This window comes from Mustela putorius, unplaced genomic scaffold (genome assembly GCF_011764305.1).
Source record: "Mustela putorius furo isolate JIRA1106 unplaced genomic scaffold, ASM1176430v1.1 tig00003898_pilon_pilon_pilon, whole genome shotgun sequence".
Classification (NCBI taxonomy): Eukaryota; Metazoa; Chordata; class Mammalia; order Carnivora; family Mustelidae; genus Mustela; species Mustela putorius.
Window position 1 is genome coordinate 31,138,377 of NW_025422047.1, and position 14,031 is coordinate 31,152,407.

Here is a 14,031-nt window from a genome sequence, read left to right on the forward strand (position 1 = left end):
CAGAGGGGCAGGCAGAGAGAGAGGAGGAAGCAGGCTCCCTGCTGAACAGAGAGCCCGATGCGAGGCTTGATACCAGGACCCTGAGATCATGACCTGAGCTGAAGGCAGCGGCTTAAACCACTGAGCCACCCAGGCGCCCCGAGAATTCTATTTCTTGATCTGGGTGTTCATTATATGGGTGTGTGAAATCTGTAAAATTGTCACAAGCTGTATACTTCTGGTATGTGCTCTTTCCTGTGTGTATGGTATACTTCAATATAAAGAAAAAAACTTGAAGCTTCTCAAGAAATATTCCTGGGTGCCTGGATGGCTCAGTGGGTTAAAGGCTCTGCCTTCCGCTCAGGTCATGATGCCAGTGTCCTGGGATCAAGCCCCGCATCGGGCTCTCTGCTCAACAGGGAGCCTGCTTTCCCTTCTCTCTCTGCCTGCTTCTCTGCCTGTTTCTTTAACTACCTGTGATCTCTGTCTGTCAAATAAATAAATAAAATATTTAAGACAAAACAAAACAAAAACCAAAAATCAGTGACTTGTTTATAAAAAAGAAAGAAAGAAATACTCCTTTATAATAGAGAAATAAACTTGGAAACTTTTTTTTTTTTAAGAGTTTATTTATTTATTTGACAGACAGAGATCATAAGTAGGCAGAGAGGCAGGCAGTGGCCTCTGAAGGCAGAGGCTTTAACCCACTGGGCCACCCAGGTGCCCCAAACTTTGAAACTTTTTAATCTAACAGATAAATGCACAAAGTATATTCAAAATTGAGTTAGGTGAATTTAGATAAATGGATTTATATAAACCCAGGTAACATGTTAGTTGGATGTTGGGTGCTTTTAAATATGGCTCCTCTCCTATTAAGAAGTAGAGTATTTATCCTCTCCCCTTGAATCTGGGCCCTAAGACTTACTGACCAATACAGAAGTAAGGCTGTGCCAGTTTCCAGGCCTTAATGAAACTAGAAATTTCTGTTTCCTATCTTTTGGAATGCTTGCTTTTGGAACCTAGCCACCATATTGTGAGGAAGCCTAAGCCACTCCATGGATAAGCACCATGTAGATGTTTTAGCCAACAGCCTATGCTGAAGTCTCAGCTGAGAGCCAGCATCACCCCCCAGACATCTGAAAGAGCCTTCAGCTCATTCCAGTCCCTAGCCTTCATATGTTCCCTGTTGAGGCCCCAGACATCATGGAGCAGAGGTAAGCCTGCTCTGTCTTTTCTGAATTCTTGACCTAAATACTTCATTAGCATAATAAAAGTTGTTGTTTTAAGCTCCCGATTTTAGGATGGTTTGTTACACAGCAAAAAAACCAGACCACCACAAAAACACTAAAAGAAATAAAGATTGTTGTGGCTACAGCAGTGTGCCACCTAGATCTCCTTCAAGAGCAACTGCTTGCTGCAAGGATCATATATGGTTCAGAGTCCCAACGACAATCTCTCTAGATCCAAAACAATATGCATCCCAAGGTTCTGATGCATCCTCCCCTGTACCCAATGCACAGGGGCAGCAGTGCCAGCCTGTCCTGCCTGACACAGCAGTCTCTCTAATAAGCCACTTGGGCTCACCTGGACAAAACTTTCTTAGAACTACGCTACGATCTGAAATTCTTCCAACCTAGTCCCCTCTTCCTCTGCCCTCTCCTTTCACAGGTATAGACCTGCATTTTGGTCTAAAGGCACTTCATGTCTATCGGCTCCTTCCTCTTTGTTCTTCCCAATAATCTCCTGCACATCAAAATCCTTTTGACATCTACTTGCACATCTACTGACACATAAAGCTATTTTGTGATAAATCCCTGTTCTTTTGATGTAAACACACAGAAATCAATGATATTTTCCCAGAAAATGCTCATTGGTACAAATAACCAAAGCAGAATAATGGACCCCAGTATAACAACATTTATGTATGTAATGACTCTTTCCTCTGTAAGAGAATGTCTCCTTTCCTTTCCTTGTCTTCACTACACATTATTCAATTGACAAAGTCACGCTGAACTCAGATTTCTACAATGGACTAGCCACCTCGACTCTCAGTTAAGTACCTTTAAACAACCCCCCCCCCCCGCTTTTTAAAAAAAGATTTTATTATTTATTTGAGAAGAGAGAGAGAGAAATAAAGAGCATGAGGGAGAAGCAGGCTCCCCACTAAGCAGTGAGCTCAATGTGGGACTCGATCCTGGGACTCCAGGATCATGACCTGAGCCAAAGGCAGTCATTTAACCAACTGAGCCACCCAGGCACCCAATAAACTTCTAATAAATATTTTCACTATTCTATCAACTTTATCAAAGTGTTTAAATATTACTACATCTAAGATTGACCCCTGAAAATCAAGACTATGTCAACATTATTACTATGAATTATACCTTTCTACAATTGCCTATTTGTCTTGTACTGATACAAATCATTTTTATTTTTTAATTTTTTGAAAGATTTTATTTATTTATTTAAGAGAGAGTGAGAGAGAGAGAGCACACAAGTAGGGAGGGCCAGAGAGTGGGAGAAGCAGAATCCCCACTGATTGCAAAGCCCAACACCAGGCTCAATCCTGGGACTCCAGGATCATGACCTGAGTTTGAAGGCAGATGCTTAAGCTACTGAACCACCATCAGGTGCTCTGATACAATTCATTTTTAAGCCAGTGTCACGTGGGATCAAAAACAGTATCATCTTGGTAAAATCGTAATGAATCTAACACCTTCTTCTAGTTTACCCAGCCCCAGAAAAAGATCATTCTTCATAAAAATAAACGCTGTTTCATAATGAACATGTTCTCTGATCAAGAATATGAACTTTTATACAAATGCCAGAAGGCCATAACCAAAAAATTAATTTCCTGAAATAAAAAATCAAATTTTCAAATCTAAATCTGTCTCTTCATCCTTCTGAAGTATAGCTTATCTTTCTCAATAAAGTTAAATACAACCACAACAGGTAACACATTACTATACGCAAGGATTGAGACTCCCAAGGGTTAATTTATAGTACTTACTCTTGTTTTATCAAACAGTTCTGAAACTTTGAGAAAAAACCTGGAAGGGAAAAATATTTCATCAGAAGTCAGCTTTGAAATGATTTTTCATTTCAAATGTTCAGAGCATATGCCCCTAAAACTGTATTAATAATGAACTTTCTTATTTCATTACAATAATATTTAATGGTCTTATTCACTGCAGACTTCATTTAGTTCAACACCTCTGTACTTTCATCCATATGACAGATTACTTGAAAACTGTTGTTACAAAAAAATCTTCCCATTTCAAGGTAACAGTCTTAGCCATACTTTTATTTATTTAGTATGTGCTTAAAATAAAAAAAAATTATGTATTTATTTGAGAGAAAGAGAGAGATCACAAGTAGGCAGAGAGGCAGGTAGAGGGGGAGGGGGAAGCAGGTTCCCCTCTGAGCAGAGAGCCTGATGTGGGGCTCGACCCCAGTACCCTGAGATCATGACCTGAGCAGAAGGCAGAGGCTTAACCCACTGAGCCACTCAGGCGCCTCATATTTAGTATGTACTTTTTAAAGTAATCTCTATACCCAATGTGGTACTTGAACTCAAAACCCCAAGATCAAGAGTCACATGTTCCACTGACTAGGCCAGCCAGGCACTCTAAGCCATACATTTAAATCAAAAAACTTTTTCCTTATATTCTTTAGCAATATGCCACATAATATTAAATAAAGCCTGTATCTTCTAATTGCTATAGAAGTACAGAACAATCAGATCCAAAGAGGCTGACTTCAAAGGAAAACACTAAAGTTGGAGCAGCTCTTGAAGTTACCTGATACTTATGTGTTAAACATCTTCAAGCAGAGCTGCTTTGTTTTAGGAAATAACAGAAATAAATAACCAATTTCTATCTCAGAATTCACTTTAACTAAACAGCCTCTCAAATGCTGACACCAACTAAAAAAAAATCCCGATGCCAAACTATTAAAAGGGTATTCTGTGAAATAATATGTATTTACTGGCGATGTTATAAATGGATTGGGGTAAGTACTACTAAAAGCTAAAACACTATTTTATGAACTTTGTTTTACCAAAAAGAACTTGCTTTGACAGGTTTATGTCCAATAATTCACAGCAAGGTTGACTTTTTTTTCTTATTAAAGTGTTAGAGACTAACTCTTTGGGAAGGTAGCATGTTAATGTAGTAAGTTATATACAGTATCCTGTTTTGCTGAAAAACTTGGATTTTACATGTCTACTAAGACAGGATATACTAGAAAAAAGTTCAAGGATGTGCTTTAGAAAAAGGCATAAACTGTGAAAATAGTTTTGCCACTTAAAATTGAAAAAAAAAGTTCGGATTATTTTTTAGTGAGGAGTTGGATTTAAACAATATTATAGGAGCAACTAAAATTAACTATGGTTAGATTAATGTGAAACACTAGTATAAAGTAAATAAAGGACAGCTACATAAGCAAATATCCAGAAAGCATTTCTATATTAACATGTATGATACTTTCCCAACAGGTTACCCTAGGACTGCCCTAAGATTCATTAAACTTATAAACTAGAATAGCCAGCCTCTTCAAAAAGTATAAACTGACAGCACCACATTTTACTTTAAAAGTCAATCTGGTTTCAAAGAAATACACACATATATATAGTATATTCTAATTCTAAAATGTTTATTTATAATAAACTTCATCAAAACCTAAGAACATTTTGATATAAATTCTGTCTCCTTCTTCCTCACATGCATAAATCAGCCAATTTTCATCAAATAAAACTTTGTAAATGTTAAAATTGTATACATTAAAGTCAATTTTTACTTTTCAGATTTAAAAAAGAGAGAAATGGTAGAGAAAATATGACACTGAAACACGTTTGGAAGAAGTGCCTCATTATTGATGTATTTTAAAGAAGATATTCTAAATGCCTCTTGGGTAGGAAATATTCTGTGTGTTCAGGCTACTAATGAAATTTTTGCTTTATTTATTTTAAATCAGAATCCTTACTTGCATATATCTGTAGAATCCTGAGTTCCTAAAGCATATAATGAAGAACCAATTCTATTGTAATCATCTGCAGCACCTATGGGAAAAATTTTTAGAATTTAATATATTTATTCACTGATTCAAAAATATTTATTGAGCACCTACTTGGCAAACAATGTGAATGTAAATAACCCAAGTCTGGTGAAGGAAATGACAACAGCTATAATATAATTTGATGAATATTATATAGGAACAGACTACTTTGGGAGCAGGGGAAACAGATGATTCCACCTGAATAAGTTAGGGAAGGATTTACAAACACTACTGAGTGAGTCAGAACTTATAGGATAAGCAAACCTTTACCAGGCAAAATGGAGGGGACAGCATGGATAAAGGTCAATGAGACATAAAAGGGTATAGTATATTCAGACAGCCGTCCAGGAAGAAGGTCCTTTAGAGTACAGAAGAGAATGGATAGAGCTGAAGGTGGAAAAATAAACTTGAAGTATTTTGAGGGGAAAAACAGGCTTTTGTAAGACATGATAAAGTTTGGATTTGATATTTTAAGAATGGGTATTAATAAACATTTAAAAATAACATTTAGGGCGCCTGGGTGGCTCAGTGGGTTAAGCCGCTGCCTTCGGCTCGGGTCATGATCTCAGGGTCCTGGGATCGAGTCCCGCATCGGGCTCTCTGCTCAGCGGGGAGCCTGCTTCCTCCTCTCTCTCTGCCTGCCTCTCTGCCTACTTGTGTTCTGTCAAATAAATAAAAATAAAAAAAATCTTTAAAAAAAAAAAATAAAAATAACATTTAAAAATAGCCACTAAGGATTTTTAAATAAAAGTTCTTTTGCCTCAAATTAAGACTAGAAATGGAGACACAGAAGGCAGAGGAACCACCTACAAATTTGTTGTGGCAGATACTGATGGTCAGGATCAAGTGAGCAAGAAGAGTGACAGCAGAGAATGACAAAGTTGGAAGATATTTAGGAAACCTAATAGGCAGGATTTACAAACAAGAGACCTGAGGTAGGAGGGAAATTTAAGGAGCTTGGGAAGCTAGATGAATGGTGGTAGCACCATTATCCTTGGGTGCTAGGAAGCTAAGTATTCAACTTTAGCACTTTTCCCAGGGCTCACCCCATATGACAATTTGTTAAAAAAAGATTACTCATTTCAGAAAAAGGATAGTATAGTGCAACAGTTAATTAAGAGCACGGAACTGGAACCCAATTTACCAGCTATATGACCTTGACCTTATCACTTAGCCTGTGTATGCCTTACTTTCCTCATCTGTAAATGGGGATAATAATGGTACCAGCTCTGTGCGATCACCTGGACTAAATGAATTAATGAATGTTATTATACAGGCACACAGCAAGTACAGTATTATACAAATGTTTGCTATTATTAACAAAATCCCAGACATGTCTACTTTGTATGGAAATTCCCACTTACACCAATAGTATTTTTTATAAGGTTTAATGTGTTTATTCTCTTAAAAGAACAGTAATCCTTACACTGTACTTTCTTATGCTGTACAAAGTTACATTCAACAGACAAGACTGAAATTTGGTGACTCTATTTACTTTTTAAAATTATTTAAAAAAAATTATTCAAAACAGGGCACCTGGGTGGCTCAGTTGGTTCAGCAACTGCCTTCAGCTTAGGTCCTGATCCTGGAGTCCTGGGATGAGTCCCATATCTTTCCCTGCTCAGCAGGGGGTCTGCTCTTCCCTCTGACCTTCCCCCCTCATGCTTACTCTCTCATTCTTTCTGTCCCAAATAAATAAGTAAAATCTTTTAAAAAATTCAAAACAAGTTGATTTTGATATCTTTCATAAAGAATCCTTTTTTTGAAGTAGGCTCCATGCTCAAACTTACAGAAGAGTTGCATGCTCTACTCAACTGAGCCAGTCAGATGTCCCCATAAAGACACTGTGAATACAAACTTCAGACTCTGAATGGTAACTTCTACATGTGAGATTGTTCACTATTATCCTAAAAGTTAATTTATAAAAAAAATTACACTTAAAAATCATGTAAAGGTTGGTTTACTGAGGCAGGAATAAAAAATGATTTGTGTTCTGACAAGGTTGTCCACTCTCACCTCTGTGTTCAACATAGTACTAGAAGTCCTAGTAACAGCAATCAGACAACAAAAGAAATAAAAGATATTCAAATTGGCAAAGAAGAAGTCAAACTTTCTCTCTTTGCAGATGACATGATACTTTCTATGGAAAACCCAATAGACTCCACCCCCAAACTACTAGAACTCATACAGCAATTCAGTGATGTGGCAGGATACAAAATCGATGCACAGAAATCAGTTGCTTTCTTATACACTAACAATGAAAATACAGAAAGGGAAATTAGAGAATCAGTTCTATTTACTATAGCACCAAGAACCATAAGATACCTGGGAATAAACCTAACCAAAGAGGTAAAGGATCTGTACTCGAGGAACTACAGAACACTCATGAAAGAAACTCCAGAAGACACAAAAAGATGGAAAAGCATTCCATGCTCATGGATCGGAAGAAAAAACATTATTAAAATGTCTATATTGCCTAGAGCAATCTATACTTTCAATGCCATCCTGGTCAAAATTCCACTGGTATTTTTCAAAGAGCTGGAACAAACGATCCTAAAATCTGTATGGAACCAAAAGAGACACTGAATTGCTAAGGAAATGTTGAAAAAGAAAACAAAACAGGGGCACCACATTGCCTGATTTCAAGCTTTACTCCAATCAATTCTTGGCCGTTTGGCTAAGACCAAGTGTCAAGCTTTACTGCAAAGCTGTGATCACCAAGACAGCATGGTACTGGCACAAACACAGACACACAGACCAGTGGAACAGAGTAGAGAGCCTAGATATGGACCCTCAACTCTATGGTCAAATAATCTTTGACAAAGAAGGAAAAAATTTACAGTGGAAAAAAGTCTCTTCAATAAATGGTGCTGGGAAAATCGGACAGCTATGTATAGAAGAATGAAACTCGACCATTCTCTTACACCATACACAAAGATAAACTTGAAATGGATAAAAGACCTCAATGTGAGGCAGGAATTCAACAAAATCCTACAAAATTCAACAAAAACAAGAGGTTACATAGGCAGTAACCTCTTCGAAATCAGCCACAGCAACTTCTTTCAAGACATGTCTGCAAAGGAATAAAAGCAAAAATGAACTTTTGGGACTTCATCAAGATCAAAAGTTTCTGCGCAGCAAAGGAAACAGTCAATAAAACAAAGAGGTAACCCATGGAATGGGACAAGATATTTGCAAATGACACTACAGACAAAGGGCAGATATCTAAGATCTATAAAGAACGCCTCAAACTCAACACACACAAAACAGATAATTACATCAAAAAATGGGCAGAAGACATGGCTAACAGACACATGAAAAAATGTTCATCAGCATTAGCCATCAGGGAGATTCAAATCAAAACCACACTGAAATACCACCTTACACCAGTTCAGTTGGTTCAGCAACTGCCTTCAGCTTAGGTCCTGATCCTGGAGTCCTGGGATGAGTCCCATATCTTTCCCTGCTCAGTTCGAATAGCCAAAATCAACAAGACAGTAAACAACATGTGTTGGAGAGGATGTGGAAAAGGGAACCCTCTTATATTGTTGGTGGGAATGCAAGTTGGTACAGCCACTTTGGAAAACAGTGTGGAGATTCCTTAAGAAATTAAGGACCCTTTGACCCTGCAATTGCACTACTGGGTATTTACCCCAAACATACAGTCATAGCGAAAAGAAGGGCCATCTGTACAACAATGTTCATAGCAGCAATAGCCACAGTCGCCAAACTGTGGAAAGAACCAAGATGCCCTTCAAAAGACAAATGGATAAAGAAGATGTGGTCCATATATATAATGGAGTATTATGCCTCCATCAGACAGGATGAATACCCAACTTTTATATCAACATGGATGGGACTGGAGGAGATTATGCTGAGTGAAATAAGTCAAGCAGACAGAGTCAAGTATCATATGGTTTCACTTACTTGTGGAGCATAAGGGATAACACGGAAGACATTGGGAGATGGAGAGGAGAACTGAGTTGGGGGAAACTGGAGAGGGAAATGAACCACGAGAGACTGTGGACTCAGAAACAAAACGAGGGTTTTGGAGGAGAGGGGGTTGGTGGAGTGGGTGAGCCTCATGGTAGGTATTAAGGAGCGCATGTATTGTGTGGAGCACCGATTGTGGTGCATGCACAGTGAATTTTGGAACACTCACAAAAAAATTAATTAAAAATTAGTTGTGTTTAATATAAATTACAGTAATATTTTATACATAAATTGACCCTAAAATTATTTATTTATTTATTTATTACAGATTTTATTTATTTATTTGACAGACAGAGATCCAAGTAGGGAGAGAGGCAGGCAGAGAGAGAGGAGGAAGCAGGCTCCCCACCGAGCAGAGAACCCGATGCGGGGCTCGATCCCAGGACCCTGAGATCACGACCCGAGCTGAAGGCAGAGGCATTAACCCACTGAGCCACCCAGGCGCCCCTAAAATTATTTTTTAGAGCAAGAAATTCCTGGATCCTAATATCTGGCTCATAGGATACTACCCTCTTTAGCTGTTATATCATTATGTGATCACAGAAAATAAGCAAACTGCCCTGATTTTATATATTACAGTGATGTTGAAAACTTAATTTTTCATAGTCTAGGCTAAGTTCATGCATCATGAAAAAATAATTTTTATTTTATAATTCTGTAAAATTGTATGTTATGTAATTAATTATACGTAATAACTATGACTTTGTAAATAGGTTCACAACCATCTTTCTTTTTTTTTTTTTTTTTAGATTTTATTTATTTATTTGACAGAGAGAGATCACAAGTAGGCAGAGAGGCAGGCAGAGAGAGAGAGATGGGTAAGCAGGCTCCCTGCTGAGCAGAGAGCCCGATGCGGGGCTTGATCCCAGGACCCTGGGATCATGACCTGAGCTGAAGGCAGAGGCTTTAACCCACTGAGCCACCCAGGTCCCCCACAACCATCTTTCTTAAAAGCACCATTCCATTTGGCCAAATAAATAAATTAGAATTACTAATATTTTCTTCAGTTTTCTTTTTTAAAAGATTTTTATTTATTTATTTGACAGACAAAGATCACAAGTAGGCAGAGAGGCAGGCAGAGAGAGAGGGAAGCAGGCTCCCTGCTGAGCAGAGAACCCAATGCGGGGCTCTGGGATCACGACTTGCACCAAAGGCAGAGGCTTTAGCCCAGTGAGCCACTGCTTAATTTTAAAAAGATTTATTTATCTGAGAGAGAGAGAAAGCGTACAAGTAAGGGGAGGGGCAGAAGGAGAGCCTGATGGAGGAAGGATCCCAGGACCCTGAGATTACCACCTTAGCAGAAATCAAGACTTGGCTGCTTCAATGGCCACAGTGGTTAAACTGTGGAAAGAACCAAGATGCCCTTCAATGGACGAATGGATAAGGAAGATGTGGACTATTATGGACTATTATGCCTCCATCAGAAAGGATGAATACCCAACTTTTGTATTAATATGAATGGGACTGGGGGCACCTGGGTGGCTCAGTGGGTTAAGCCACTGCCTTCGGCTCAGGTCATGATCTCCTGGTCCTGGGATCGAGTCCCACATCGGGCTCTCTGCTCGGCAGAGAGCCTGCTTCCTCCTCTCTCTCTCTGCCTGCCTCTCTGCCTACTTGTGATCTTTCTCTGTCAAATAAATAAATTCTTAAAAAAAAAAAAATGGACGGGACTGGAAGAGATTATGCTGAGTGAAATGTCAAGCACAGAGAGTCAATTATCATATGGTTTTGCTTATTTGCGGAGCATAAGAAATAACATGGAGGACATGAGGAAATAAAGAGGAGAAGGGAGCTAGTGGAAATTGTGGGGGGAGATGAACTATGAGAGACTGTGGACTCTGAAAAACAATCTGAGGGTTTTGGATGGGTGGGGGGTGAGAGGTTGGGTGAGCCTGATGGTAGGTATGATGGAGGGCACGTATTGCACAGAGCACTGGGTGTGGTGCATAAACAATGAATTCTGGAACACTGAAATTTAAAAAAAAAAAAAAAAAAAAGAGTTGGCTGCTTAACCAACTGAACCACCCAGGCATCCCTGAACTCTATTACATTTAAACTCCATTGTGTAAGTGATATTTATCCCAAGAACGTAAGGTGCTTTAACATTTGAAAATCAATCAATACAATTAACCATACTAATAGAAAATAGGAAAAATAATATGATTATCTCAACACTGTAACTGCAAAAAGAACATCTGATAAAATTCCAACATTCATTTGTAATTTAAAAGAAAAACATTCTCAGAAAACTGGCAATTTTTATTCATTTATTTATTTCAAAACCTAGCAATTTCTAGGAGAGTTTCCTCAACCTGATAAGCATCTAGGAAAAATCTACACCAAACACCATAATTAATGGTTTAAGAATGAATGCCTTCCCCTTAAGAGAAGGAAGAAGGCAAAGATGGCTGCTCTTACTACTTCCATCCACACTGTACTGGAGCTACAGGTACAGCTTCAGTACAATGGAACAAAGAAAATAAATAAATGCAGCCTAAACTGTAAAGTAGTATAATCGTTTCTATCATCAGATGATCATCTATGTAGAAAACATGAAGGAATCTACAAAATAGTTACTGGAACCAATAAGTGAGTTTAATTAGTAAGACAGCCAGATATATGATCAATATAGAAAATACAATGTATTTCTATGTATTAGCAAAGAACAACTGGAAAAGGAAAGGTAAAAAACATAATTTACAACAGCAGCAAAAATAATCAGGGATCAATCTAACTAAAGGTATATAAGATCTGTACAATAAAAGCTACAAAATATTGCTGAGAGACTTTAAGGAAGACCTAACTAAGTGGAGAAATACACTACATTCATGTATCAGAGAATCAATATTGTCAATCTTCTCCAAATTGACCTACAGGATTCTACACAATCCCAATCAAAATTCAGACACCATTTTTGTAGAAAGCAACAAGCTGATTCTGAAATCCATATGAAAATATAAAGAACCTAGGGGAGCCAAAACAACTTTGGTAAAGAAGAATTAAGCTGGAGGACTTACATAAGAAAAGATGTTCAACATTATCATTAGTGAAATGCAAATTAAAATCACACTGAGAGGACTATGAGAACAGCTAAAAGGAAAAAGATTGAGTATCCTTGCTGGAAAAGATGTGGAGCAATTAGAACTCTCCATACAGCTGGTAGGAATGTAAAATGGTATAATCATTTCATTTTGGGGAGAAAGTTTGGCATTTTCTTAGGAAGTTAATTATACACTTACCACATGATCCAACCACTCTTCTTTTAGGTATTACCCAAGAGAAATGAAAGCACATGTCCATTAAAGGCTTCCGTATAGATGGTTATGTCAGCTTTATTTATAACAGCCTAAAGCTAGCAATGACCCAAAGGTCCACCAACAGCTGAATGGATAAACGAATGTGGTATATCCATACAACAGTGTAACACTCATTAATAAAAAGGAATGACCTCTTGAAACACACAACTTGAATGAATCTCAAAAGAACTTTGCTGAATTTTAAAGCCAAATAATAAAAAGTACATATAGTATAATTCCATTCATATAAAATTCTAGAAAATGCAAACTAATCTATAGAGTCAGAAAGCAGATCAATGGTTGCCTGTGGACAGAGCAAAAGGGAGGGAATACAAAGGGCTGTAAGGAAATTTTTGGTGGTGATGGATATGTTTATTATATTAATTATAGTGATGATTTAGAAAAAATTTTTTAAAAAGACTTTATTTATTTGACAGACAAAGATCACAAGTAGGCGGAGAGATAGGCAGAGAGAGAGGAGGAAGCAGGCTCCCTGCTGAGCAGAGCACCTGATGGGGGAGCTTGATAACAGGACTCTGGGATCACGACCGGAGCAGAAAGTAGAAGCTTTAACCCACTGAGCCACCCAGGCACCCAATTTTTTTTTTTTTTTTAAGATTTTATTTATTAATTTGACAGAGAGATCACAAGTAGGCAGAGATGCAGGCAGAGAGAGTGGGGGGAAGCAGGTTCCCCGCTGAGCAAAGAGCCCGATGCAGGGCTCGATCCCAGGACCCTCAGATTATGACTCAAGCTGAAGGCAGAGGCTCAACCCGCTGAGCCACCCAGATACCCCGGCAGTAATGACTTTACACATATGTCAAAACTTACCAAACTGTATACTTTGAACACTGAAACTTACTGATACCAACTTATACCCCAATAAAGCTGTTAAAAGAAAACAGTCTATCTTGAACTTTGAATGAATCTTTTACGTACATGACTTTGTACATCATATATTTGATCATTTAGAAAATATCAGCTCAGCAGAGCCTTCGATAGCTCAGTTGGTAGAATGGAGGACTGTAGAAAATATCGGCTCAATGAGTTACACAAATCTTCCAAAATGTTGACAAACTTCATTATATATACAAACAATATCAAAAATACCACATTCAAATATGATTATCAATCTCCTCAGAGAAGTCTTCAATTATTGTGAAGTAAGTTCATGAGGATGGATACAAGTTTTCCAAATTCTAATTATTGCTGGAGAGCTTGACCTTTAACACTGTCAACAAATACTGTCAGTTGTTTTCCTTAAAGTAACAGACTCATTTAATTTTTAAGAAAACATCTATCAGGATGTTTAACTCAATGGGTTAAAGCCTCTGCCTTCGGCTCAGGTCATGATCCCAGGGTCCTGGGATCTAGCCCCACATTCAGGCTCTCTGCTCAGCAGGGGGTCTGCTTCCCTTCCCCTCTCTGCCTGCCTCTCTGCCTACTTGTGATCTCTGTCTGTCAAATAAATAAATAAATTCTTAAAAAAAAAAAAAAGAAAATGTCTATCAAATACTCAAATCTGAATAATCATAGTTTGTCAGCTGTTCTCTCAAGTGAAATAGTGTTTTTTTAAGATTTTATTTATTTATGGAGAGAGCACAAGTAAGCAGAGCTGCAGGCAGAGGGAGAGAGAGAAGCAGGCTCTCTGCTGAGCACAGAGCCTGATGTGGGTCTCGATCTGAGGACCCTGGAATCATGACCTGAG

The 14,031-nt window shown here is 38.1% G+C and overlaps 1 protein-coding gene across 1 annotated transcript in view; it reads right to left on the reverse strand.

Moving 5' to 3' along the window:
• SNX6 (sorting nexin 6) overlaps positions 1-14,031 on the reverse strand; it is a 62,301-nt gene that overhangs the window by 18,215 nt on the left and 30,055 nt on the right. Inside the window, exons 9-10 of the mRNA XM_045067637.1 lie at positions 4,963-5,038; positions 2,990-3,029 (exon numbers count right to left, since the gene is read on the reverse strand). Coding sequence (XP_044923572.1) covers positions 2,990-3,029; positions 4,963-5,038 — 116 coding nt within the window. The remainder of the gene's footprint in view (positions 1-2,989; positions 3,030-4,962; positions 5,039-14,031) is intronic.